The sequence below is a fragment of the Hyperolius riggenbachi genome, chromosome 3, assembly GCF_040937935.1.
Source record: "Hyperolius riggenbachi isolate aHypRig1 chromosome 3, aHypRig1.pri, whole genome shotgun sequence".
Classification (NCBI taxonomy): domain Eukaryota; kingdom Metazoa; phylum Chordata; class Amphibia; order Anura; family Hyperoliidae; genus Hyperolius; species Hyperolius riggenbachi.
This window is the reverse complement of record NC_090648.1, coordinates 9,617,272-9,644,086: the sequence shown is the minus strand read 5'-3', so window position 1 is coordinate 9,644,086 and position 26,815 is coordinate 9,617,272. Positions and strand designations below refer to the sequence as shown.

The following is a 26,815-nucleotide window of genomic DNA, read 5'->3' as shown; positions in this document are numbered from 1 at the left end:
GGTTTTGAATGAGTATGCCCCTGGTGGTAGCTGTTGGTAGGGTAGTAGGATGGTAGAGGAACATTATATGCCTTGTGTTTAGCTTCTGATGACTTTGAATTTGACAATTGGTGGGTCTCCAGTCTTTATCAAACCTTTTGGTTGGGATTACTTGTTGGAGACTGGTGGGCCATACTATGTCCATCAGATGACTGTTCTGGCGCTTTGCTTTATTTTTCTCGACAAATAAAATGTTGTATTTCTTTTTCTGTCTCTAATAGTCAATGGCCTCACCTCACAACTAGAAAACCTCAGACGAGTGACAGAAAGTAAGTCACTCATACAGTATGTAACTATCGATGAGAAACCATCTTGTGATAAGGAGGAGACAAATTATTCTGATCTGGGTTTTTATTAAGGATGAAACGATTTCAATGATACTTATACAGTACGTAGCTGCTCTTATGATTATCTTTGGAAGAGACTAGTCCTTTATTTTCTGTTGCTGATGGGCAGAAAGCACTCCATAGCCTGGACTGAGACTAAGTATCTCTGGCCTGGAAAAAAAGGAAAGATTTAGGACGTGTATGAGTAAGGGGGAAAAGTTATCATCAGACATATAAACAATGGTGTTTGGTAATTCTGTTTGGCTACAAATGTTTATTGTTTCAAAGAAGAAATTATTTTACCTTCTTTTCTTCTTCTGTCCCTTTCTGTCTCGTCCTCAGAGAAGAGCAACATGGATGAGGTGTCCCAACTAAAGAATAATGGTAGGAAGATAAGAAACCTCAATAAACATCATGGTGCTTCTGTGGAGTTATTCTTCTAAGGGTTTGTACGCATGCTCGACTGATGTCACCCGTCGGAGATCAGGAGCTGATCCCCTAGGGTTAAAATCGCTGGGTCGAGTCGCACACACACATGTCAGCTGTATACTGTCGGCATGCTGAGGGGGATGATGATGGAGGGACGATATCACGCATCAGACGGGGGGAGCTGCGCAAACAATGGGATCAGCGGGAAGATTGGCAGCGTTGGGGTTGAGTAGATCCGACCAACTGATCACTTGTGGGATGGGCGTCGGGGGTCATTGGTGCCGTACATACACTTGATTGCTGGCTAGGTGGTCATTATCTTCCGCCTCAGCCAACTCAAATCAGGTATGTTTAGGAGGCTTTACATGAGTCCAGAGAGGTAGGTGATGGACATTAATTCGGCTGTCTACCTGAGGCTGGCAATTCCTGGCACCAACCAGATGTGGTAAAAAAAAAAAAAAAAAAAAAGGGGTAGCAGGGGAAATTGGCTCAGGACTCTTCTTCTCTAAGTAATTATTATTATTATTTAGTATTTATATAGCGCTGACATATTACGCAGCGCTGTACAGTGTATATATATATATATATATATATATATATATATATACATATATCTTGTCACTAACTGTCCCTCAAAGGAGGTCACAATCTAATCTAATCTAATTGGCAATGTGTGAGGAGGTGAAGCGTGATTTCCATTTCGTGAAGACTGATTTGTCTGTTTGTCAAGTCTTTGAAAGATCCCCAGAAGAATGTCTCCTTTTTACAGGAGGTAACTGTCTTATGTGAAAATATAGTTGGTGTAGAAGGGTCCCTTGAAGTTAATGACAAAGTGGTTAGTGAGCTCTCAAGCTGGAGCCTCTGTTGTACAAATGTAAAGTATACACTTAGTTTTAGGGTGGGTAATGTGCAAGAGAAGAGTTCCTCCAGGTAGTTGTTATTATTATTATTATTTATTGGATTTATATAGTGCCAACATATTACGCAGCGCTGTACATTACATAGGATTATAGACAATGATAACAGAGGTGACAGACAGCACAATACAGATAATAGGCAAAATATACAACAATACACATTACCTGTATAGTAATGTGTAAGATACACATCACATGCAGGTAATAATACAATGCCAGATCATACACTGGAGAGGGAGCCCCAATAATACAAGTTCACATATTCTGGGCGGAATGTACAATCAAGTATGATACACAAGGAGATAAGGCCCTGCCAAAGGCTTAAAATCTAGAGGGAGGGGGTGGTGACACAAAAGGAGGGGAGTGCATCAAGGGGTTCTCGGCAAAGAGAGTTAGGGCCGAGTCGAGGTGGGGCAGGTAGGGAGTTCTGAAGACCTCTCAACTTTGATTACACTATTGTTTTCTCTCAAGATACTTTATAATCTTGTGTTTCTTGTTTCTCTTGTAGTCGGTGACCTGACTTCACAGTTAGCGAAACTTAAACAGGAAACAGACAGTAAGTCAATAATATGTAAATACCAAGATGTCAACTCTGCAGAAAATTCTGCTCAAGCATTTGCTTTCCTCTTCACTTCCTGTTGATGATTGTTGACAGATATGAACTGAACCTGACTTATGAATGTAGAAGACACCAGGGAACCCAAATGATCTTCAAGCCTAGTCCTAATTTATTACCATCTGCTTCCATTACTTGTCTATGTGACCTAATCCTTTCTGACTTAGGGCTTGATTCACAAAGCTGTGTAAACTGTTTAGCATGGGTGTGCTAAACAGTTAGCACGCGAAGTGCAGTTCGCGGAATTTTGCGCGTGCAAAATGTTGCGATTCGCGCAATCGCGGACTGTTGCGCGCGCAAAGGTCCGCGATCGCGTGAATCGCGGCACTTTGCGGGTGCAAAAGTCCGCGAACGGCACTTCACGTGCTAACTGTTTAGCACACCCGTGCTAAACAGTTAGCACCGCTTTGTGAATCAGGCCCCAGATCTCCCTCTTTCATTCTAAATCCTGCATCCTATTGATATTGGTGTCACTGGCATTGCTTTCATTTCCTTTTATTCATTTGACTACAAAATCTTTTCTTATGGGTAGTGATGAGCAAAAATTTTTCGTAGTTGTAATTTTGCATCATGCTGACTTTCGTGGTTAATAGTAAAGCCCTCGTACATGCTATCAGCACCAACATTGCTAGGTATATTTAAGGGACCCTGAGCAGGTTTAAAAATGAAAATGTATACTTACCTGGGGCTACCTCCAGCCCACCGTAGGCCGGGTGGTCCCCCGGCATCCTCCCGCCTCCTCTCTCGGACCCACCGGTGGGCGGTCTCGTTAATCAGCAACTTCCTCCTGAAAGTCGCCAGTCTTTTTCCTGGCCGAGCACGTAACACGTCATCGAGCCGGCTGGCATGCGTCATCAAGTCAGCCGGAGTGAGAGTCCTGCGCATGCGCGGTTCTCTAATTCTTAAAGGAGTTATCAGGCAATCTTATGAAAATAAGTGCTACTTACCCGGGGCTTCCTCCAGCCCCAAGCTCCCAGCATGTCCCTTCGCCGCAGCTCTCCCTTCAGCCGTTCACCGTAGCTCGCTCCCTGTCCCCGGCGATGACGTCAGGGCAACCTCCAGGTCTGCCTGTACTGTGCCAGCGCAGTCCGCTCCGGCCCACGTGGCGGTGATTGACAGCACCGCTCACGCAGGCGCAGTACAGGCCGACCTGGAGGTCACCCTGACATCATCGCTGGGGACCGGGACAGAGGTGTGGTGACCGGCTGCAGGAAGAGCTGCGGCGAGGGACATGCTGGGAGCTTGGGGCTGGAGGAATCCCTGGGTAAGTAGCACTTATTTTCGTAAGATTGCCTGATAACTCTTTTAAGGGGAATACTGGGAACATGTTAAAAAAAATATTTTTTCAAAAAGACCTTGTTTTTGAGAAAATCGATTTTAAAAATGCAAAGGAAACATTTTTTAAACTGTAATTTTTCTGAGTTTAAAACACTTTTTTCCTAGCTTTTTTAACTCGATTTTTTTTTTTTTTTACTTGTTCCCAGTATTCTCCTCAACTTATGTAGCAATTTTGGTGTCAATAGCATGTATGGGGGCTTTGCCTTTCAACTGCTAAAGTCGGCACAAAATTACGAAAAAATTATGCAAAATGTCCTCGAAATTACAAATGTGTATACGAAATATCTTGAATTTACAAATAGTAATTACGTATAGGTATAATTGTGAAAAATTACACACAATTTTGTGTAATCATAATTAGCTGATTTCGTTCATCACTGCTCGTGGGAACCGTTTCTTTCCACCATCCTCCCGGGCTGATGTTCACCATAAGTCTGTCCTTGGATCTGCACTCTTCTCTCATTTCCCTTGGCAAACTCATATCCTAATTTGGCCTATAACACCAACAACGTTTTCATAATCTGCCCCTTCCCAGAGACTGCTGGTACATGCTGTCATTATCTCTTGTCTCGGATACTCCAACGTCATCCTGCATTGCTCTAACTAGACTTTGCCTCTGCAATCTATCATGAATGCTGCATCCAGACTAAACTATTCTCACTACTCATCTGCTGCTCTTCTTTGAAAATGTCTACACTGGCTCCTCCCAACAACCCTTATCTACTCATCCCCTATGAAAATCTCCATTGTGGCTCCTCCTACCAGTCCTCAACCCCTGTCATCCCTATGCAAATCTCTACACTGGCTTCTCCCACCAACACTCATCTGTTGTTCCGCCAGGCAAATCTTTATTCTGACACCTCCCACCTGTTCCTTTCTATATTTCTCTACACTAGGTGCTTCTCCATGCAATCAATGTTCCTAGATGCTTATTCCAGCAATTCTTTCCTGATACAAGAATACACAGTGCTATACACAAACATGAGACATTAATGTAATCGTCATCAGATGGAGAGTGTTTCTTTGTACTGGATGAAGGGTCCGTGTACCCATAACTTATAGTGCGTTACTCCCATGTCCATTTCTAGGAGTGGGCGGGACATTGTCTGGGGTACAATGACAAAGGGAGGAGCAAACAGGGCTTTCTGGCTTAATGGTGGGGGGGGATACATTTATCTCTGGATAAATGGGGTTGGTTTCTGGGTACCTACATGGTGGGATCACTGACTACCGACACAGGGTGGGGGGCTCTTTGGCTATGTATACTGAGGGACATCTTATATGGGGATTTACATCTTCCTACCTAATACTGGGGGCTCTAGTGGCTAGCTTTACTGGGTGGGCTGAATCTGGCAACTTATATTAGGGGCTCCTGTGGCTACCTATGTGCTAGGGGGCTGCATCTGGCTAATGAAACTATACTGGGGGCCACCTCTGGCTAGCTATATTAGGGAGGGGTACCTAATGATGGGGGGGGGGGGGCATCTCTTGCTTCCACATTGCATAGTGTGTGTGTGTGGGGGGGGGGCACAATTTATACACCCTTGCCCTGGGTGCTATATGTTCTGTTCACTCAATCACATTGAGAACATATGTAATAATTTCAGTACATCCGTTGAGTTCCATGAAAGGGCATTCTTAATGTGTCTCCCGTCTCCTCTGCAGAGAAGAGCTCCTCGGAGGAAGTGGCACAGCTGAAGAATACTGGTGAATAGAATCTGTCTCTTAAAACTTTGGCAAATGTTTTGTTATTGTCAGGACTGGAGTAAGCAGAATGGTGAGCAATGTCACTAATGGAGTGTGGGATATAACAGGTGACAGGTTCTCTGTACAAGCACAAGACCGGCAGGACAATTGTAACGGGGAAGCTCTGTTTCTCTGAGAACCCCAAATATTGTTATCTTTGCTCCATGGGTTGTCCAGTCCTTAAAGCTCTTCCCAGTATCTGCAGTATCTGGTGTTGTTAAAGAGACTCTATCAGGGGTCTAGTCCTGGGAAAAGAAGTGAGTGGACTCACTCGGAGAAAAAAACGGGCGTGGTCAAGCACACTGTGGGCGTGGTCATGGGTGGGGCCATATATACATGACCTTAGCAGTGATGTAAAAGGTCTGCCGAGGAAGTTTGAGCTCTGCCGTAGTGTATCCCCCAAAAATAGATGTAATCTGACAGCATTTCACCAAAAAGACACATAATCTGGTAGAAGTTCCTTCAAAATACAGATAATATGGAAGTGGTTCCCCCAAAATAGACAATGTGGCAGCAGCAGTTCCACCAACATACACATAATTTGGAAGCAGTTCCCCAAAATACGCGAAACCTGGCAGCGGATCACCCAAAATACACGTAACACCCAAAGGACATATAATCTGGCAGTAGTGGTCCCCCAAACATACACAATCTGGCAGCAGTTCCCCAAAATACACGTAATCTGGCAGCAGCCGTTCCCCTAACATACACATAATTTGGCAGCTGTTCCCCAAAATACATAACAGCGGTTCCACAAAAATGCAGATAATCTGACAGCAGTTCCCCCAAAATAGGTACCCCCAGGTAGCCAGGCCTATAGGTGTCCCCAGTATAAGTAGCCATGAGTATAGTAGTCCCCAGTATATGTAGCCAGAGGTATAGTTGCCTAGTATATGTAGCCAGGGGTATATGTGCCCAGTATATGTAGCCAGTGGGATATGTCCCCAGTATATGTAGTCAGGGGTATATGTGCCCGGTATATGTGCCCAGTATATGTAGCCAGGGGTATATATGCCCAGTATATGTAGGCAGGGGTATATGTGCCCAGTATATGTCGCCAGGGGTATATATGCCCAGTACATGTAGCCAGGGGTATATATGCCCAGTATATGTTGCCAGGGGTATATATGCCCAGTATATGTAGCCAGGGGTATATATGCCCAGTATATGTAGGCAGGGGTATATGTGCCCAGTATATGTAGCCAGGGGTATATATGCCCAGTATATGTAGGCAGGGGTATATGTCCCCAGTATATGTAGGCAGGTGTATATGTCCCCAGTATATGTAGGCAGGGGTATATGTGCCCAGTATATGTAGGCAGGTGTATATGTCCCCAGTATATGTAGGCAGGTGTATATGTTCCCAGTATATGTAGGCAGGGGTATATGTGCCCAGTATATGTAGCCAGGGGGATATGTCCCAGTATATGTAGGCAGGGGTATATGTCCCCAGTATATGTAGGCAGGTGTATATGTCCCCAGTATATGTAGGCAGGGGTATATGTGCCCAGGTAGCCAGGTGTGCCCCCACCCGGAGGGAGCAGAGCAGAGAAGGAGAGCTATGGGGACAGCGGGGATGGGCGGACATCTCCCCCCCCCCCCATCCCTCACCTTCGTGCTCCTCTTCCTGCCTCTCCCCTCCAGCATTGTTAAGTGTCGGGCCCGGCGGCGAAAGTGGGCGGAGACTTACCTCGTTCCAGCCGCAAGGGACGCTCCGCTCTGTGTGCGGCTAGTCTGGTCTTCTAGCCGCACACAGAGCGGAGCGTCCCATGCGACTGGAACGCGGAAAGTCTCCGCCCACTTTCACCACCGGCCTGACACTTCACAACGCTGGAGGGGAGAGGCAGGAAGAGGAGCACGAAGGTGAGGGATGGGGGGGGGGAGATGTCCGCCCAACCCCACTGTCCCCATAGCTCGCCTTCTCTGCGCTGCTCCCCTCCACACAAGCCAGGGTGAACGGCGTTCACTCTGAAGAAAAAGTGGGTGGACGCCGTTTACCCGCGTCCACTCAGGACTCGACCCCTGGACTCTATGGTCTCTTAAAGATCATCTTTTTATTACAAAATCCTCTTTAACATTACTGCCACTATAAGTGTTTGACTTCTGAGGGACTTCCTGAAGCATCTGCTCTAGCCTCAGTCATACTGCTGAGAACAAGACAAAGACAAGACAAGACAGATAACATTTATATCGTGCTTTTCTCCAGGCGGACTCAAAGCGCCAAACAGTTCTGAGCCCAGGCCTGAGGTTTAGGTGAACAGGGGAGATGGTCCATTGTTTTATGGCTGGTCGGTGCCTGGCCATTGTGTCCATGTTGCAGACTTTGAAGAATGTCATTGATGAAATAAAAGTTTAATGTCATTAACCTGCCTAGTGGTATGGATGGGCCTGACTCGTCAGCCTGACTCATCCTACAAAAAATAGCCGTAATCGGTAAGGATGAATTAGACTCGTCCAGCTAATACAATTACTCACCTGTGGAGTCGCTGGCGTGTGGGATTCCCTGTGCGCAGATGCCATCTGCTTATCGGCAATGCCCATCTGCTTATCGGCAATGCCCAGCAGTGATCTCCTCTTCTTACTTCACTCACTTCTTGTCCTCGGCGTGTCCCTCTGAAGACGCAGATACATTTTTTTTGTATTGGATACAATAAAAACATCTGTACAGATATATACCTGCCCGTCCCCTCCGGTCCTCCAATGATCTCCGCCTGATCTCCCCACGCATTTCTCATCCCCATGCACACTTACAAGACTTCTCAAGAGCTGCCCCCACCCTATGGAACTCCCTTCCACTCCCCCTCAGACTCGCTCCTTCCTTCAACACCTTCAAGCAAGCCCGCCATGTGTAACTTTGCACACATTCCCTCCAGTGCAGGAGGCTATTGCGGACATTAACACGTACATTTTTATGCGTTGCAGGTAAAAAAACGTACATTTTTACGCAAATGTACATGTTAATGTCCGCAATAGCCTTCTGCACTAGAGGGAATGGGTGCAAAGGTACACGTGGCGGCCCGCCGACTCTGTGTCGGCAAAAACGAAACTAGCTGGCAGCGGGGGACCGGAGCAGCAGAAAGTGACTACGAGGACACAGGATGGCTGCAGGGGGCTGGGAGAAGCCCCAGGTAAGTGAAACTCATTGTTTGTGGGGGTTTAGGTTTCCTTTAAGGAATCTTTATACCCCACACAAATCAGAAACCACCCAAAATTAAATTGCCAGAGTTGCCCCCAGTATTAGGTAGCCTGAGCCCCCCCCCCCCCCAGTATTAGGTAGACCTCCCCTCCAGAATTAGGTAGCCCCCCCAGTATTAGGTAGCCTCTCTAGGCAGCATTCCAAGTATAAGTGGCCAGAATGACCCTTTGTATAGATAGTCATAGGTCCACTCCAGTATTAGGTATCCCCGGATAACCTCCCAGTATGGGATGCTAGAGGGGGGCCAAGTAGCCTCCAGTATGAGCCTCCAATATGAGCAGCAAGAGGATGTAAAAGACTCATTGATTGAAAGGGATAAACAGTCATTTCTTCCAAAGGGTGTGCTAATAAGTATTTGTGGATGACAATAATTGTATCCAGGCATTTTGCCAACAAAAGAAATAAATATGACAATACCAAAGCTAATCTAATCTTTCTGGTGCCCATACATGGTACAATTTTTTCTTTTTTTCTTTTTCGATCAGAAATATTACATCCATTATTCTGTTTAGTCGAATTGTTTTAAAATTCTTTTCAATGTACAATATCCGAACATTTGATTTTTCAGAAAGCCAAGAAAAACAATAAAATATTAAGAAATTAGTATTTTCGTATACAACCATCCATACGCTATACAATTTTACAAACAATCACCCAGATTTTTCCAACATGTCCAATATGATTTTAATCGAGAAAATGGGGTAATCATTCATTTTTTTCTCCATCGATAAAAACGTTCTTTCCAAATTTCACTCTATTTAATCTTTTTTGGTTGAATAAACATTAAAATCGAACATTTTAATTGTACCATGTATGGACGCTATAATTGCAACAATTTTCTGAGAGAAGTGGTGTGTTTTCTGACATCAATGCAAGGGTTCCATTATTTTTGGCCATGACTGTACATGGTCTATGTGCCAACATGAAAATTAATATGATCATCTTCTTTCTCTTTTTAGGGATGATTGAACAATCATTACATGTTGATCTTTCGTGCCCTAAATGTTTGATTTTTTGTCTTCCTCACAGCCAGAGACCTCACTGCACAACTAGAGAGGGCTAAACAGGATACAAGTAAGTCAAGGATTTATGTACATGAAGAAGACAAATCAACCTCCTATTAATAAACCAGCCTAGAAAAAATATTGGCCATCTAATGCAGATTTCCACCATCTACTCATATTTGTTGAATTCCAGCAAAAGTCTGTACTAGTTTCAGTTCCAGTAGACCTTTACTGAGCTGAGCTCCCCCTTGCATGTTCTCCCTAAGTCTTTCCATGATGGCCATTCCTCAGACATAACCTCCATACAGGAGCAGAGAGGACACCATCTTCTAAGAATACTGAATAGGGAATCTTCTCAGTGCTGCTCATACCTATAATGTGATGTGAGGAGACCTACCAGGGGCAGGAATGTATGGTCAGATCCTCTTCACCACTCTTCTCCCTTAAAGTGAACCAGAGATGAAGCACCCTCGTGTATTTTACCATATATATCAGTGGGAACATTAGAGAAAACACCTACCCTGCTGTCTGTGTCATTCTTCACTGCTAAGCCTGCTTCTTGTCAGCCCTGATAAAATCCCCCACTGAGCATTCAGTCTGGCTTTGCTCAGGAATTATTATAGCTGAGTCATTATAGCAGAGCCAGAAGGGGGCAGGCTTGTTTGTGAAAATACATCAGAGAAGACAGACTCAACTATAATGATTCCTGAGCAAAGCCTTCAATTTTATAGCCCAGAATGTAGCTGCAGGCTGAAAAACAATTTCTTGTGGAAATACTTTTGTTATTGAATGACAGCCTAGTAACTATAGACACACAGTTTCCTGTCTCCTATACACCAGTCGCTCCATTCATGTGCTGAGGCTGCTTCCTTATTCCACACACTGTTCAAGGTGTTTGCATGGCTCCAGCTTAACAATGACGAATGGCCAGCTTCCTCATTCCTAGTGGACTATACAATAAATAGGTGTTGTGTTTAAATGTCATTGTAGGCAGACTTCAAAGGAGACACAAACATTTACTCTTTGCATAGCAGACAAATGTCCAGTGCTCTCTCCAAATGAAATACAATGCCTAACACACAGCAGTCATAATGTATAGCCACAATGCATTCCACCTGAGGTCACACAAGATGGCTGTATGCCATCCCACTGCAAATATCATTACAGTATGTTTGTAGCTATCCACAATGACAAGCAACTACCACAGAGCTGCCCAATCCCAGAGACTACCTGGAAGTTAATGCCATCTATAGACAGTATTGCCCTACAAAATTCTGGGACATCTGTGACATTTATTTATTCCTTCTTTCCTCTGTTGTGCAGATTCTCTGGCCAGCAACGTTCAGAAGATTCAGGAAGCTGTGAAGACCCTGGAAACTAATAAACTCGATGGAAAGTGTAAGTTTGTCTACTCAGGACAGCGACATTTGCCTAAAGACTGAGATCTACCAGCAGCTAGGGATGCTCATTCTGATTCCTCGGAAATGCAACTTCCGAAATTCCGATCGGAAATTGCATTTCCGCATCGGAATGCGGAAATCGGTAATGCAATCGCGGAAATTCCCGCCGGAAATCGCGGAAATTCCACCCGAATTTAACATAGATTTTCTCAAAAACTATAAGGTCTTTTTGAAAACTTTTTTTTAATAAACTCTGAAAATTTGGTGTGTCTAAGACTTAAGGGGGCTTTGCTATTAACCGCTAAAGTCGGCGGATTTTTACTGTAATTTAAAATGCAGAAAATCTGCATCTGCCTGTTTTCTGCATTTTACATTACAGTAAAAATCCACCGACTTTAGCTAATAGCAAAGCCCCCGTAAGTCCTAGAAACACCAAATTTTCAGAGTTTATCAAACGGAATCTTCTGAACAAGATGCAAAAAAAGTTTTCAAAAAGACCTCATAGTTTTTGAGAAAATCGATTTTGAATATTCTTCTTCTGACCGTGGGAAAATTAAACGCCCGCCGACTTGGAATGCGGAAATTGGTAGCGGAAAGCGGAATCGGTAATTAGTACATGACGGAATGCGGATTTGCTGCAGAATCGGAAATTGGCATTCCAACCATCCCTACCAGTAGCCCAGAGACATAATTCTACCAAACTACACCTCCAAATCTGACCTGATTCACCAACCTATTAATACTCTGTAGGTGTTACAGTGCTTATAAATGTTTTCAGCTTAGCAAATATGTTGCCAAGCTTGCCGCATTTAGCCAATTGGTGAGAGCTGTAGAAGTGATGTTAAAGGACCACTGTCACCCAAATTATACAATTTAAAATATATATAAACATATACAAATAAGAAGTCTGTTTCTTCCAGAGTAAAATGAGCCATAAATAACTTCTCTTCTATATTGCTGTCACTTGCAGAGATTATTCAGTAATCGGCACTTACATTGTTTTGGGGGACATATGTTCCTATTCACTAACCCGTTCTGCAACTGCGGGTCATGGGTGTGTGCATGGTGCGCGTGCAACAGGGCAGAAGACGAGTATCTACACCTCTAGGGCTTCAGATGAAGTTCCGAGGGGCGTAGATATACTGCCCCAAAAATAACAAGTAGTTAATATATTAGAATAATTAACAAACAATATTAAATATACTTTTTGTATCCTATATAACAATTTGCAAGTGCGCATGTACAGGGACGCAGAGACACTGAAAGCTTGCAGAGAAGGACGGGACCAGAAGCGGCAGGGCGTGTGCTCATTTCAATTTCAATTTCAGCACAGAATCCTAATATATGGCAATCTTAATACAGCACCAAAACCATATCAGCATTTTGCAAACCACATCTTGAACACGCTCCTGTATATCCGTGTGGCCTTTATATTGAACGTGCATTTGGAATGGTATAACAACATGAGGTGGGGACCTCCCCATGCCTCATTTACCACCAGCTTACATATAATATTGTTCCCTTCTAATATATTCTCCTCAATGTGAAAATGCTTACACCATGGTTTAATATTTTGCACAGAAAGAACTTGAGCCTTTAGGTGGAGAAGCTCAGATTTATTCATAGATAGAGATTTCCTGTCAGGTCCTGGTTTACATTAGGAGTTAAAATCTAGTAGTTTGCCTATAGAGCATATATCATGCAAAGGACTATTAACATATGATCTAATCTGGGCTAATATTTATTTATTTATTGTATTTATAAAGCGCCAACATATTACGCAGTGCTTGACATTAATTTAGGTTACAGACAATATTTAGGGGTGACAAACAGCAATATGACAATACAGGAATACAAGAAAACCAGATCACACAGCACAGTATGAGTACAAGGTAATGCTTAGTCACTGGATGGGAGCATGGAGATCACACAGCACAGGATGAGTACAAGGTAATGCTTAGTCACTGGATGGGAGCATGGAGATCACACAGCACAGGATGAGTACCAGGTAATGCTTAGTCACTGGATGGAGCATGGAGATCACACAGCACAGTATGAGTACAAGGTAATGCTTAGTCACTGGATGGGAGCATGGAGATCACACAGCACAGTATGAGTACAAGGTAATGCTTAGTCACTGGATGGGAGCATGGAGATCACACAGCACAGTATGAGTACAGGGTAATGCTTAGTCACTGGATGGAGCATGGAGATCACACAGCACAGTATGAGTACAAGGTAATGCTTAGTCACTGGATGGGAGCATGGAGATCACACAGCACAGTATGAGTACAAGGTAATGCTTAGTCACTGGATGGAGCATGGAGATCACACAGCACAGTATGAGTACAAGGTAATGCTTAGTCACTGGATGGAGCATGGAGGTCACACAGCACAGTATGAGTACCAGGTAATGCTTAGTCACTGGATGGAAGCATGGAGATCACACAGCACAGTATGAGTACAAGGTAATGCTTAGTCACTGGAGGGGAGCATGGAGATCACACAGCACAGTATGAGTACAAGGTAATGCTTAGTCACTGGATGGGAGCATGGAGATCACACAGCACAGTATGAGTACAAGGTAATGCTTAGTCACTGGATGGGAGCATGGAGATCACACAGCACAGTATGAGTACAGGGTAATGCTTAGTCACTGGATGGAGCATGGAGATCACACAGCACAGTATGAGTACAAGGTAATGCTTAGTCACTGGATGGGAGCATGGAGATCACACAGCACAGTATAAGTACAAGGTAATGCTTAGTCACTGGATGGAGCATGGAGATCACACAGCACAGTATGAGTACAAGGTAATGCTTAGTCACTGGATGGAGCATGGAGGTCACACAGCACAGTATGAGTACCAGGTAATGCTTAGTCACTGGATGGAAGCATGGAGATCACACAGCACAGTATGAGTACAAGGTAATGCTTAGTCACTGGAGGGGAGCATGGAGATCACACAGCACAGTATGAGTACAAGGTAATGCTTAGTCACTGGATGGGAGCATGGAGATCACACAGCACAGTATGAGTACAAGGTAATGCTTAGTCAGTCACTGGATGGAGCATGGAGATCACACAGCACAGTATGAGTACAAGGTAATGCTTAGTCACTGGATGGAGCATGGATATTACACAGCACAGTATGAGTACAAGGTAATGCTTAGTCACTGGATGGAGCATGGAGATCACACAGCACAGTATGAGTACAAGGTAATGCTTAGTCACTGGAGGGGAGCATGGAGATTACACAGCACAGTATGAGTACCAGGTTATGCTTAGTCACTTGATGGAGCATGGAGATCACACAGCACAGTATGAGTACAAGGTAATGCTTAGTCACTGGATGGAGCATGGAGATCAGACACAGCACAGTATGAGTACCAGGTAATGCTTAGTCAGTCTTTGGAGGGGAACATGGAGATTAGGCAAGTTAGGTTCACTCAAATGCATAGCATGGGTTCACAGTAATGGAGGTGCATGATCAGGTAGGACACAAAAGGAGGAGGACCCTGCCCAAAGGCTTACAATCTAGAGGGAGAGGTGGGGACACGAAAGGTAGGGGACCAGAGTTCATCTGTGGGTTTAGAGCAATTATGGGCGGTGGTAGGCCAGAGTGAAAAGGTGAGTTTTAAGGGCCTTCTTGAAGGTGTTGAAGGAGGGGGCTGCCCTAATGGGTGGAGGACTGGAGATAGGGAGTTCCATAGTGTTGGAGCGGCTCTTGAGAAGTCCTGGAGGCGTGCATGGGACTGGGTGATGCGGGGGTGGGGGGGGGGGCGGTCAGGCGAAGTTCATTGGAGGAGAGGAGGGAGCGGCTAGGTGTGTATCTCCAAGCAAGATCAAAAATGTAGGTTGGACAAGTTTTGTGGACAGATTTGTAGGACAGACACAGTATCTTGAATCTGATTCTGGACTGGATAGGAAGCCAATGGAGGGATTCAAGGAGGGGATCCACCGTGGTGGAGCGATGGGAGCAGTGGGTAATTCTGGCTGCCGCATTCATGATGGACTGCAGTGGGGCTGTTCGGGTCATAGGGAGACCAGACAGAAGGGCATTGCAGTAGCCAAGGGGGGGAAATTATGAGGGCATGGATGAGGAGTTTGGTGGTGGCAGAGGTCAGGAAAGGGCGGATCTTACAGATGTTACGAGGGTGGAAGTTGCAGGACTTTGTGAGGTTTTGCATGTGGGGAGTGAAGGAGAGTGCAGAGTCCAGGGTGACACCCAGACAGCGGGCATGAGAGGTAGGGCGAATGGTAGTGTGGTTAACAGTGACCTGCACATCTGGGAGATTCAGGGTTGGCCGGGGTGGGAAGATAATAAATTCCGTTTTGTCTAGATTTAGTTTCAGGAACCTAGCGGACATCCAGGAGGTGATGGCTGATAGGCAGGAGGAGACCTTGTCCATGGTAGTGGTGGATATGTCAGGGGTGTGGAGGTAGATCTGGGTGTCATTTGCATACAGATGATAGTTAAAACCCATGGAGGAGATAACCTTGCCAATGGAGGATGTGTATAGGGAGAACAGTAGGGGGCCAAGGACCGAGCCTTGGGGACTCCCACCGAGAGGTGGTTGAGGGTGGACGAGGACTCATTGAAAGCGGTCGTGAAGGAGCGGTTGGAGAGGTAGGATGAAAGCCAGGTCAGGGGCAGGCGAGATCGTGACTGCCCATGGACTGGAGGGACTGGAGGAGTAGGGGATGATCTACTGTGTCAAAAGCTGCCTGAAAGGTCCAAGGAGGAGGAGAATGGAGTATTTACCTTCAGCTTTAAGGCAAGGTCATTGACCACTTTGGTGAGCGCCGTTTCAGTTGAGTTGGCAGGCCGAAATACAGATTGCAGAGGGTCTAGTAGTGAGTTGGCATTGGGGTACTGGTTCAGGCATTTGTGAACCAGACGCTCAAAGAGTTTTAAGGCAAAGGGGGAGGAGGGAGATAGGGCTGTAGTTGGAGAGTAGTGAGGGGTCGAGGGAGGGTTTCTTGAGCAGGGGCAGTACTGTGGCCTTGCGCAGAAAAAGTGGGCAGTACTGTGGCCTGCTTGAAGTCTGAGGGGAAGGTGCCTGTGGATAGGGAGAGGTTAAACAGGGTAGTGAGGACTGGGGCCAAGTCTGTGTGTGGCTGAAGTAGATCAGAAGGGATGGGGTCAAGGGGGGAAGTAGTGGTATGGGAAGTCTGCAGTAGGTGGTTGACTTCCTCAGTGGTAGTAGGAGTGAAGGAGGTGAGGGGAGGATAGGGTGGAGGAGGGTTGGTTGTGAGGGGGTGGGAGGTGAAGATTGGAGATTGAATATTTCCTAAATCTGTGGCAGAGAGGAAGGAAACAGCAGGTGGGTGGTGGGTTTAAGCAGGGAGTTGAAGGTGCCAAAAAGACGCCGGGAATTGGAAGCTTGTGCTCCGATGAGCCTGGTAAAGTATTCCTGCTTTGCATGAGCAAGGGCAGTGTGGAACTGCAGCAGGTTAGTCTTGTACTGTAAGAAATCCTGGTTTAGTCGAGTTTTCCTCCATTTTTGTTCAGTGGCACATGTTTCCCTATGGAGGTTGCGAGTATGGGTAGTGCGGCCAGGGCTGGGGTTAGGGGGTCGGTTGCAGCGGGAATATTGGTGGAGCAGCTTTCTCTAGGGCTGATGAGAGAGTTTGGTGATACTGAGCTGCAGCAAGATTAGGGCAGGTTAGGGTGGGGAGAGTGGAGGAGAGGCCATGGAGGGAGTCAGCAAGGACGCCAGGTCTCGCTGCCATCTACCAGGTGGGTGGGCGGGTAGTTTGGAGGTTGAAGGTGAGAAGGTAATGGTCTGAGGGTGGAAATGGTGCGATGTCGAGGTCTGCAATGGTGGTGGATTTAGTGAATATAAGGTGGAGAGTGTGACCTGCAGTGTGAGTGGGGGTGTTGGTGTTTTGTACTAATCCAAGTGAGTTGGCTATGGTGAGCAGCCGGGTCACAACGGAGTTCTGGGCTTCATCGATTGGAATATTGAAATCCCCGAGGATGATGGTGGGGAGGTCAGAGGAAAGGATGTGTGGGAGCCCGGAGGGCGGTATAAGACTGCAAGAATGGCTGGGAGGGGATTGTAGAGGCGGATAGTGTGGGCCTCAAATGATGTGAATTGTAGGGAGGTAGGTGGAGTGAGGACACGGAATGTGCAGGATGGGGAGAGGAGCAGACCCACCCCTCCGCCGGTCCTGTTGTCTGGTCTGGGGTGTGACTGAGGTGAAGCCCGCTGTGGCAGAGTCAGAGGGGGAGAGCCATGTCTCAGTGAGTGCGGAGGATGATGAGGGATTTGGAGAGGAAGAGGTTGTGGACCACTGTACATTTATTGCGGACAGATCTGGCATTCCAGAGACCGCAGGGTAGGGGGAGCATGGGTTGGAATTCCAGAGACCGCAAGGTAGGGGGAGCATGTGTTTGTGGGTGGGATGGATGGATGGAAATAAGGTTGGAGCGAGGATAGATGTTGAGGTTATTTGTGGGTAGAGGGCTGTGAAGTATGTGAAGCAAGTGAGCAGGAGATGCTTGTCTGGCAGCAGGCTGTGGCCCAGGGTTAGGTGATATATCACCAGCAGCAAGTAAGAGTAGGAGGGAGAGAGTAAGCAAATGTGAATGGGATTTAAATGTTTGTGAGGTTTTTGAGCTGCTGGGGGGAGAGAGAGATTTCAGGAGAGCTAACAGTTCATGAGAAGCTGAGTAAGGTGAGGAAAGCAGAGCAGGTGAAATTAATATGGAGTGTGGTACACTGGGAGGATGCATATTGCAATGCAACTTGCAGATATTTGCAGACAGCAGAACATAAGAAAAAGTGCAGTAAACATGGTAAGTATCTCTGATTATCACCAGGAAATTCCCAACCACTAAGCAGTTTATATGGGTATGCAGTTAGTGCAAGCAAACCTGTGTAAATAAAGAAACAGGGTCTACTTGGCTGTGCAACATATGTCCAGCAGTGGCATTTTGAGCAACAGCATTTGAGGCAGTTGTGGATGCAGAGTAGTAGTTTTCCAGCAGAGTCCCATGGCTGTTGAATCCTGTTTGAATTCCTGGGTTAAATCCTGGTAAATTCTTGATAAGGTTGTAAAGCACTTTGTAATAAATGGCACTTAGGAATTAAATAGCACCAAATGACCAGGCCAGAAGTGACCGCAGTCCAGAGCTTAAAGAGGAACTCCAGTGAAAATAATGTAGTAAAAAAAGTGCTTCATTTTTTACCATAATTATGTATAAATGATTTAGTCAGTGTTTGCTCATTGTAAAATCTTTCCTCTCCCAGATTCACATTCTGACATGTATTACATGGTGACATTGTTACTGTGGGCAGGTTATTTAGCTATCTCTAGCTGCTCTGTCTGTTAGAGACAGCTAATAACAGCTATTTCCTGTCTCTGAACATTGTTACATTGTGGCAGTTTGCCAGCAGTACCGCGGTATTCAGAGCCTCTTGTGGGAGGGGTTTCAGCACAAAATCAGTCACACAGCGCCCCCTGATGGTCTGTTTGTGAAAATCATTGTCTTTCTCATGTAAAATGGGGTATCAGCTACTGATTGGGAAAAAGTTCAATTCTTGGTTGGAGTTTCTCTTTAAATAGGTAGGATAGGTATGATAGCTGCCATGGCTGAAATGGAAGTGATTCTCAATTAGAAATTGGGAAAAACAGTTCAGCTGAAGATGGGAGTGGCTACCAAAAACCAGGCCTGCAATAAATAATTGCTGCTCACTGGGCTGGAACACAAGGATTCACAAATGTAATATGGGAATTTACAAACACTGCTGAACTACTTAAATTTAAATTAAACAATCTTAGCAGCAATGTATACAGCAATCACACCAATTAAACGTGCAGATAATGATTGCAGTCACAGATTGTAAGGCAGACTTTTGCAAGAGGAAGCAGCCATCGTACCAATTAAACGTGCAGATAATGATTGCAGTCACAGATTGTAAGGCAGACTTTTGCAAGAGGAAGCAGCAATCATATCTGATGAGGAAGATGAAAATAATGCAGGTTAGGTGATACAAGAAGCAGCTTGTAGATATAGCAGTACTACAATTCTTGGTAAATTATTGGTAAGTTGTAAAGCAATTTGTAATAAATGGCACTTAGGAATGAAATGGCACCAAGTGACCAGGCCACAGGTGACCTCAGTCCAGCGCTTAAATAGGTAGGATAGGTATGATAGCTGCCATGGCTGAAATGGAATACAAAATAATGTTTTCCAGGAGTGTTAGATTTGCATCTAAGCACTTGCAGGGTGTACCATCTCTGATGTTCAAGCAGAAGCCCACGTCTTTCAACCCCTTTCTCCTCCTAATCATCAAAAGTGTTGTGTAGTCTAACAGGGTAGAAACCAGGATGTCCACTTCTCTTGTCGCCTCCACCTAAAAAACATCTCCCGCATCCGCCCTTTTCTAACACAGGACACTACCAAACTTTGGGTGCATGCCCTAATTATTTCCCAACTAGACTATTGCAACTCTGTGCTCTGTGGCCTCCCTGCCAACCATTTAGCCCCGCTACAGTGTATCATGAACTCTGCTGCACGACTGATCCACCTCTCCTAAAGCTTCTCCAGTCCAATCCTCCTCTGTCACTCCCTTCACTAGCTGCCAATCCCACCTCATCCACCTCTCCTCCCACTTCTCCAGCCCAATCCCCCTCTGTCACTCCCTTCAGTAGCTGCCAATCACTCCTCATCCATCTCTCCTCCCGCTTCTCCAGCCCTATCCCCCTCTGTCACTCCCTTCACTAGCTGCCAATCACACCTCATCCACCTCTCCTCCCACTTCTCCAGCCCTATCCCCCTCTGTAACTCCCTTTACTAGCTGCCAATCACACCTCATCCACCTCTCCTCCTGCTTCTCCAGCCCTCCCTCCCTCTGTCACTCCCCTCACTGGCTGCCAGTCACACCTCATCCACCTCTCCTCCCGCTTCTCCAGCCCTATCCCCCTCTGTCACTCCCTTCACTGGCTGCCAATCACACCTCATCCACCTCTCCTCCTGCTTCTCCAGCCCTCCCCCCCTCGATCACTCCCCTCACTGGCTGCCAATCACACCTCATCCACCTCTCCTCCCGCTTCTCCAGCCCAATCCCCCTCTGTCACTCCCTTCACTAGCTGCAAATCACACCTCATCCACCTCTGTTCCTGCTTCTTCAGCCCTCCCCCCCTCTGTCACTCCCCTCACTGGCTGCCAGACACATCTCATCCACCTCTCCTCCTGCTTCTCCAGCCCAATCCCCCTCTGTCACTCCCCTCACTGGCTGCCAATCACACCTCATCCACCTCTCCTCCCACTTCTCCAGCCCTATCCCCCTCTGTCACTCCCTTCACTGGCTGCCAATCACACCTCATCCACCTCTCCTCCCGCTTCTCCAGTCCTCCTCCCCTCTGTCACTCCCCTCACAGGCTGCCAATCACAACTCAGCCACCTCTCCTCCCGCTTCTCCAGCCCTCCCCCCCTCTGTCACTCCCCTCACTGGCTGCCAGTCACACCTCATCCACCTCTCCTCCCGCTTCTCCAGCCCTATCCCCCTCTGTCACTCCCTTCACTGGCTGCCAATCACACCTCATCTAGCTCTCCTCCCGCTTCTCCAGCCCTCCCCCCCTCTGTCACTCCCCTCACTGGCTGCCAATCACACCTCATCCACCTCTCCTCCCGCTTCTCCAGCCCTCCCCCCCTCTGTCACTCCCCTCAGTGGCTGCCAGTCACACCTCATCCACCTCTCCTCCCGCTTCTCCAGCCCTATCCCCCTCTGTCACTCCCTTCACTGGCTGCCAATCACACCTCATCCACCTCTCCTCCCGCTTCTCCAGCCCTCCCCCCCTCTGTCACTCCCCTCACTGGCTGCCAATCACACCTCATCCACCTCTCCTCCCGCTTCTCCAGCCCTCCCCCCCTCTGTCACTCCCCTCACTGGCTGCCAGTCACATCTTATCCACCTCTCCTCCTGCTTCTCCAGCCCTCCCCCCCTCTGTCACTCCCCTCACTGGCTGCCAGTCACATCTCATCCACCTCTCCTCCCACTTCTCCAACCCAGTCCCCCTCTGTCACTCTCTTCACTAGCTGCCAATCACACCTCATCCACCTCTCCTCCCGCTTCTCCAGCCCAATCCCCCTCTGTCACTCCCTTCACTGGCTGCCAATCACACCTCATCCACCTCTCCTCCTGCTTCTCCAGCCCTATCCCCCCTCTGTCACTCCCTTCACTGGCTGCCAATCACACCTCATCCACCTCTCCTCCCACTTCTCCAACCCAGTCCCCCTCTGTCATTCCCTTCACTGGCTGCCAGTCACACCTCATCCACCTCTCCTCCCGCTTCTCCAGCCCAATCCCCCTCTGTCACTCCCTTCACTAGCTGCCAATCACACCTCATCCACCTCTCCTCCCGCTTCTCCAGCCCAATCCCCCTCTGTCACTCCCCTCACTGGCTGCCAATCACACCTCATCCACCTCTCCTCCTGCTTCTTCAGCCCTACCCCCTCTGTCACTCCCTTCACTGGCTGCCAGTCACACCTCATCCACCTCTCCTCCCGCTTCTCCAGCCCTATCCCCCTCTGTCACTCCCTTCACTAGCTGCCAATCACACCTCATCCACCTCTCCTCCCACTTCTCCAGCCCTATCCCCCTCTGTCACTCCCTTCACTGGCTGCCAATCACACCTCATCCACCTCTCCTCCCGCTTCTCCAGTCCTCCCCCCCTCTGTCACTCCCCTCACAGGCTGCCAATCACAACTCAGCCACCTCTCCTCCCGCTTCTCCAGCCCTCCCCCCCTCTGTCACTCCCCTCACTGGCTGCCAGTCACACCTCATCCACCTCTCCTCCCGCTTCTCCAGCCCTATCCCCCTCTGTCACTCCCTTCACTGGCTGCCAATCACACCTCATCTACCTCTCCTCCCGCTTCTCCAGCCCTCCCCCCCTCTGCCCCCCCCCTCACTGGCTGCCAATCACACCTCATCCACCTCTCCTCCCGCTTCTCCAGCCCTCCCCCCCTCTGTCACTCCCCTCAGTGGCTGCCAGTCACACCTCATCCACCTCTCCTCCCGCTTCTCCAGCCCTATCCCCCTCTGTCACTCCCTTCACTGGCTGCCAATCACACCTCATCCACCTCTCCTCCCGCTTCTCCAGCCCTCCCCCCCTCTGTCACTCCCCTCACTGGCTGCCAATCACACCTCATTCTCCTCTCCTCCCGCTTCTCCAGCCCTCCCCCCCTCTGTCACTCCCCTCACTGGCTGCCAGTCACATCTTATCCACCTCTCCTCCTGCTTCTCCAGCCCTCCCCCCCTCTGTCACTCCCCTCACTGGCTGCCAGTCACATCTCATCCACCTCTCCTCCCACTTCTCCAACCCAGTCCCCCTCTGTCACTCTCTTCACTAGCTGCCAATCACACCTCATCCACCTCTCCTCCCGCTTCTCCAGCCCAATCCCCCCTCTGTCACTCCCTTCACTGGCTGCCAATCACACCTCATCCACCTCTCCTCCCACTTCTCCAACCCAGTCCCCCTCTGTCATTCCCTTCACTGGCTGCCAGTCACACCTCATCCACCTCTCCTCCCGCTTCTCCAGCCCAATCCCCCTCTGTCACTCCCTTCACTAGCTGCCAATCACACCTCATCCACCTCTCCTCCCGCTTCTCCAGCCCAATCCCCCTCTGTCACTCCCCTCACTGGCTGCCAATCACACCTCATCCACCTCTCCTCCTGCTTCTTCAGCCCTACCCCCTCTGTCACTCCCTTCACTGGCTGCCAGTCACACCTCATCCACCTCTCCTCCCGCTTCTCCAGCCCTATCCCCCTCTGTCACTCCCTTCACTAGCTGCCAATCACACCTCATCCACCTCTCCTCCCACTTCTCCAGCCCTATCCCCCTCTGTCACTCCCTTCACTGGCTGCCAATCACACCTCATCCACCTCTCCTCCCGCTTCTCCAGTCCTCCCCCCCTCTGTCACTCCCCTCACAGGCTGCCAATCACAACTCAGCCACCTCTCCTCCCGCTTCTCCAGCCCTCCCCCCCTCTGTCACTCCCCTCACTGGCTGCCAGTCACACCTCATCCACCTCTCCTCCCGCTTCTCCAGCCCTATCCCCCTCTGTCACTCCCTTCACTGGCTGCCAATCACACCTCATCTACCTCTCCTCCCGCTTCTCCAGCCCTCCCCCCCTCTGCCCCCCCCCTCACTGGCTGCCAATCACACCTCATCCACCTCTCCTCCCGCTTCTCCAGCCCTCCCCCCCTCTGTCACTCCCCTCAGTGGCTGCCAGTCACACCTCATCCACCTCTCCTCCCGCTTCTCCAGCCCTATCCCCCTCTGTCACTCCCTTCACTGGCTGCCAATCACACCTCATCCACCTCTCCTCCCGCTTCTCCAGCCCTCCCCCCCTCTGTCACTCCCCTCACTGGCTGCCAATCACACCTCATTCTCCTCTCCTCCCGCTTCTCCAGCCCTCCCCCCCTCTGTCACTCCCCTCACTGGCTGCCAGTCACATCTTATCCACCTCTCCTCCTGCTTCTCCAGCCCTCCCCCCCTCTGTCACTCCACTCACTGGCTGCCAGTCACATCTCATCCACCTCTCCTCCCACTTCTCCAACCCAGTCCCCCTCTGTCACTCTCTTCACTAGCTGCCAATCACACCTCATCCACCTCTCCTCCCGCTTCTCCAGCCCAATCCCCCCTCTGTCACTCCCTTCACTGGCTGCCAATCACACCTCATCCACCTCTCCTCCCACTTCTCCAACCCAGTCCCCCTCTGTCATTCCCTTCACTGGCTGCCAGTCACACCTCATCCACCTCTCCTCCCGCTTCTCCAGCCCAATCCCCCTCTGTCACTCCCTTCACTAGCTGCCAATCACACCTCATCCACCTCTCCTCCCGCTTCTCCAGCCCAATCCCCCTCTGTCACTCCCCTCACTGGCTGCCAATCACACCTCATCCACCTCTCCTCCTGCTTCTTCAGCCCTACCCCCTCTGTCACTCCCTTCACTGGCTGCCAGTCACACCTCATCCACCTCTCCTCCCGCTTCTCCAGCCCTATCCCCCTCTGTCACTCCCTTCACTAGCTGCCAATCACACCTCATCCACCTCTCCTCCCGCTTCTCCAGCCCTATACCCCCTCTGTCACTCCCTTCACTGGCTGCCAATCACACCTCATCCACCTCTCCTCCGGCTTCTCCAGCCCTATCCCCCTCTGTCACTCCCCTCACTGGCTGCCAATCACACCTCATCCACCTCTCCTCCCACTTCTCCAGCCCTATTCCCCTCTGTCACTCCCTTCACTGGCTGCCAATCAGACCTCATCCACCTCTCCTCCCACTTCTCCAGCCCTATCCCCCTCTGTCACTCCCTTCACTGGCTGCCAGTCACACCTCATCCACCTCTCCCCCCACTTCTACAGCCCTATCCCCCTCTGTCACTCCCTTCACTGGCTGCCAATCACACCTCATCCACCTCTCCTCCCGCTTCTCCAGCCCTATCCCCCTCTGTCACTCCCTTCACTAGCTGCCAATCACACCTCATCCACCTCTCCCACTTCTCCAACCCAGTCCCCCTCTGTCATTCCCTTCACTGGCTGCCAATCACACCTCATCCACCTCTCCTCCCGCTTCTCCAGCCCAATCCCCCTCTGTCACTCCCTTCACTAGCTGCCAATCACACCTCATCCACCTCTCCTCCCGCTTCTCCAGCCCTCCCCCCCTCTGTCACTCCCCTCACTGGCTGCCAGTCACATCTCATCCACCTCTCCTCCCGCTTCTCCAGCCCTATCCCCCTCTGTCACTCCCTTCACTGGCTGCCAATCACACCTCATCTACCTCTCCTCCCGCTTCTCCAGCCCTCCCCCCCTCTGTCACTCCCCTCACTGGCTGCCAATCACACCTCATCCACCTCTCCTCCCGCTTCTCCAGCTCTCCCCCCCTCTGTCACTCCCCTCACTGGCTGCCAGTCACACCTCATCCACCTCTCCTCCCGCTTCTCCAGCCCTATCCCCCTCTGTCACTCCCTTCACTAGCTGCCAATCACACCTCATCCACCTCTCCTCCCGCTTCTCCAGCCCTATCCCCCTCTGTCACTCCCTTCACTGGCTGCCAGTCACACCTCATCCACCTCTCCTCCCGCTTCTCCAGCCCTATCCCCCTCTGTCACTCCCTTCACTGGCTGCCAGTCACACCTCATCCACCTCTCCTCCCGCTTCTCCAGCCCTATCCCCCTCTGTCACTCCCTTCACTGGCTGCCAGTCACACCTCATCCACCTCTCCTCCCGCTTCTCCAGCCCTATCCCCCTCTGTCACTCCCTTCACTGGCTGCCAGTCACACCTCATCCACCTCTCCTCCCACTTCTCCAGCCCTATCCCCCTCTGTCACTCCCTTCACTGGCTGCCAGTCACACCTCATCCACCTCTCCTCCCTCTTCTCCAGCCCTATCCCCCTCTGTCACTCCCTTCACTGGCTGCTAATCACACCTCATCCACCTCTCCTCCTGCTTCTCCAGCCCTATCCCCCTCTGTCACTCCCTTCACTGGCTGCCAGTCACACCTCATCCACCTCTCCTCCCGCTTCTCCAGCCCTATCCCCCTCTGTCACTTCCTTCACTGGCTGCCAATCACACCTCATCCACCTCTCCTCCCGCTTCTCCAGCCCAATCCCCTCTGTCACTCCCCTCACTGGCTGCCAATCACACCTCATCCACCTCTCCTCCCGTTTCTCCAGCCCTATCCCCCTCTGTCACTCCCCTCACTGGCTGCCAGTCACACCTCATCCACCTCCCCTCCCGCTTCTCCAGCCCTATCCCCCTCTGTCACTCCCTTCACTGGCTGCCAATCACACCTCACCCACCTCTCCTCCCGCTTCTCCAGCCCTATCCCCCTCTGTCAGTCCCCTCACTGGCTGCCAGTCACACCTCATCCACCTCTCCTCCTGCTTCTCCAGCCCTATCCCCCTCTGTCACTCCCTTCACTAGCTGCCAATCACACCTCATCCACCTCTCCTCCCACTTCTACAGCCCAATCCCCCTCTGTCACTCCCTTCACTAGCTGCCAATCACACCTCATCCACCTCTCCCACTTCTCCAACCCAGTCCCCCTCTGTCATTCCCTTCACTGGCTGCCAATCACACCTCATCCACCTCTCCTCCCGCTTCTCCAGCCCAATCCCCCTCTGTCACTCCCTTCACTAGCTGCCAATCACACCTCATCCACCTCTCCTCCCGCTTCTCCAGCCCTCCCCCCCTCTGTCACTCCCCTCACTGGCTGCCAGTCACATCTCATCCACCTCTCCTCCCGCTTCTCCAGCCCTATCCCCCTCTGTCACTCCCTTCACTGGCTGCCAATCACACCTCATCTACCTCTCCTCCCGCTTCTCCAGCCCTCCCCCCCTCTGTCACTCCCCTCACTGGCTGCCAATCACACCTCATCCACCTCTCCTCCCGCTTCTCCAGCTCTCCCCCCCTCTGTCACTCCCCTCACTGGCTGCCAGTCACACCTCATCCACCTCTCCTCCCGCTTCTCCAGCCCTATCCCCCTCTGTCACTCCCTTCACTAGCTGCCAATCACACCTCATCCACCTCTCCTCCCGCTTCTCCAGCCCTATCCCCCTCTGTCACTCCCTTCACTGGCTGCCAGTCACACCTCATCCACCTCTCCTCCCGCTTCTCCAGCCCTATCCCCCTCTGTCACTCCCTTCACTGGCTGCCAATCACACCTCATCCACCTCTCCTCCCGCTTCCCCAGCCCTATCCCCCTCTGTCATTCCCTTCACTGGCTGCAAATCACACCTCATCCACCTCTCCTCCTACTTCTCCAGCCCTATCCCCCTCTGTCACTCC

General features: G+C 49.5%; 1 protein-coding gene across 11 annotated transcripts in view; it reads left to right on the top strand.

Annotated features, from left to right (window-relative positions):
• Positions 1-26,815, top strand: part of LOC137560850 (fibrinogen C domain-containing protein 1-like) — a 153,214-nt gene that overhangs the window by 90,699 nt on the left and 35,700 nt on the right. For all 11 annotated transcript variants that reach the window (XM_068271999.1, XM_068271997.1, XM_068271996.1 and 8 more), the window contains 6 exons: positions 261-308; positions 708-749; positions 2,220-2,267; positions 5,331-5,372; positions 9,637-9,681; positions 10,935-11,009. In XM_068271999.1, the coding sequence (XP_068128100.1) occupies positions 261-308; positions 708-749; positions 2,220-2,267; positions 5,331-5,372; positions 9,637-9,681; positions 10,935-11,009 (300 nt within the window). The remainder of the gene's footprint in view (positions 1-260; positions 309-707; positions 750-2,219; positions 2,268-5,330; positions 5,373-9,636; positions 9,682-10,934; positions 11,010-26,815) is intronic.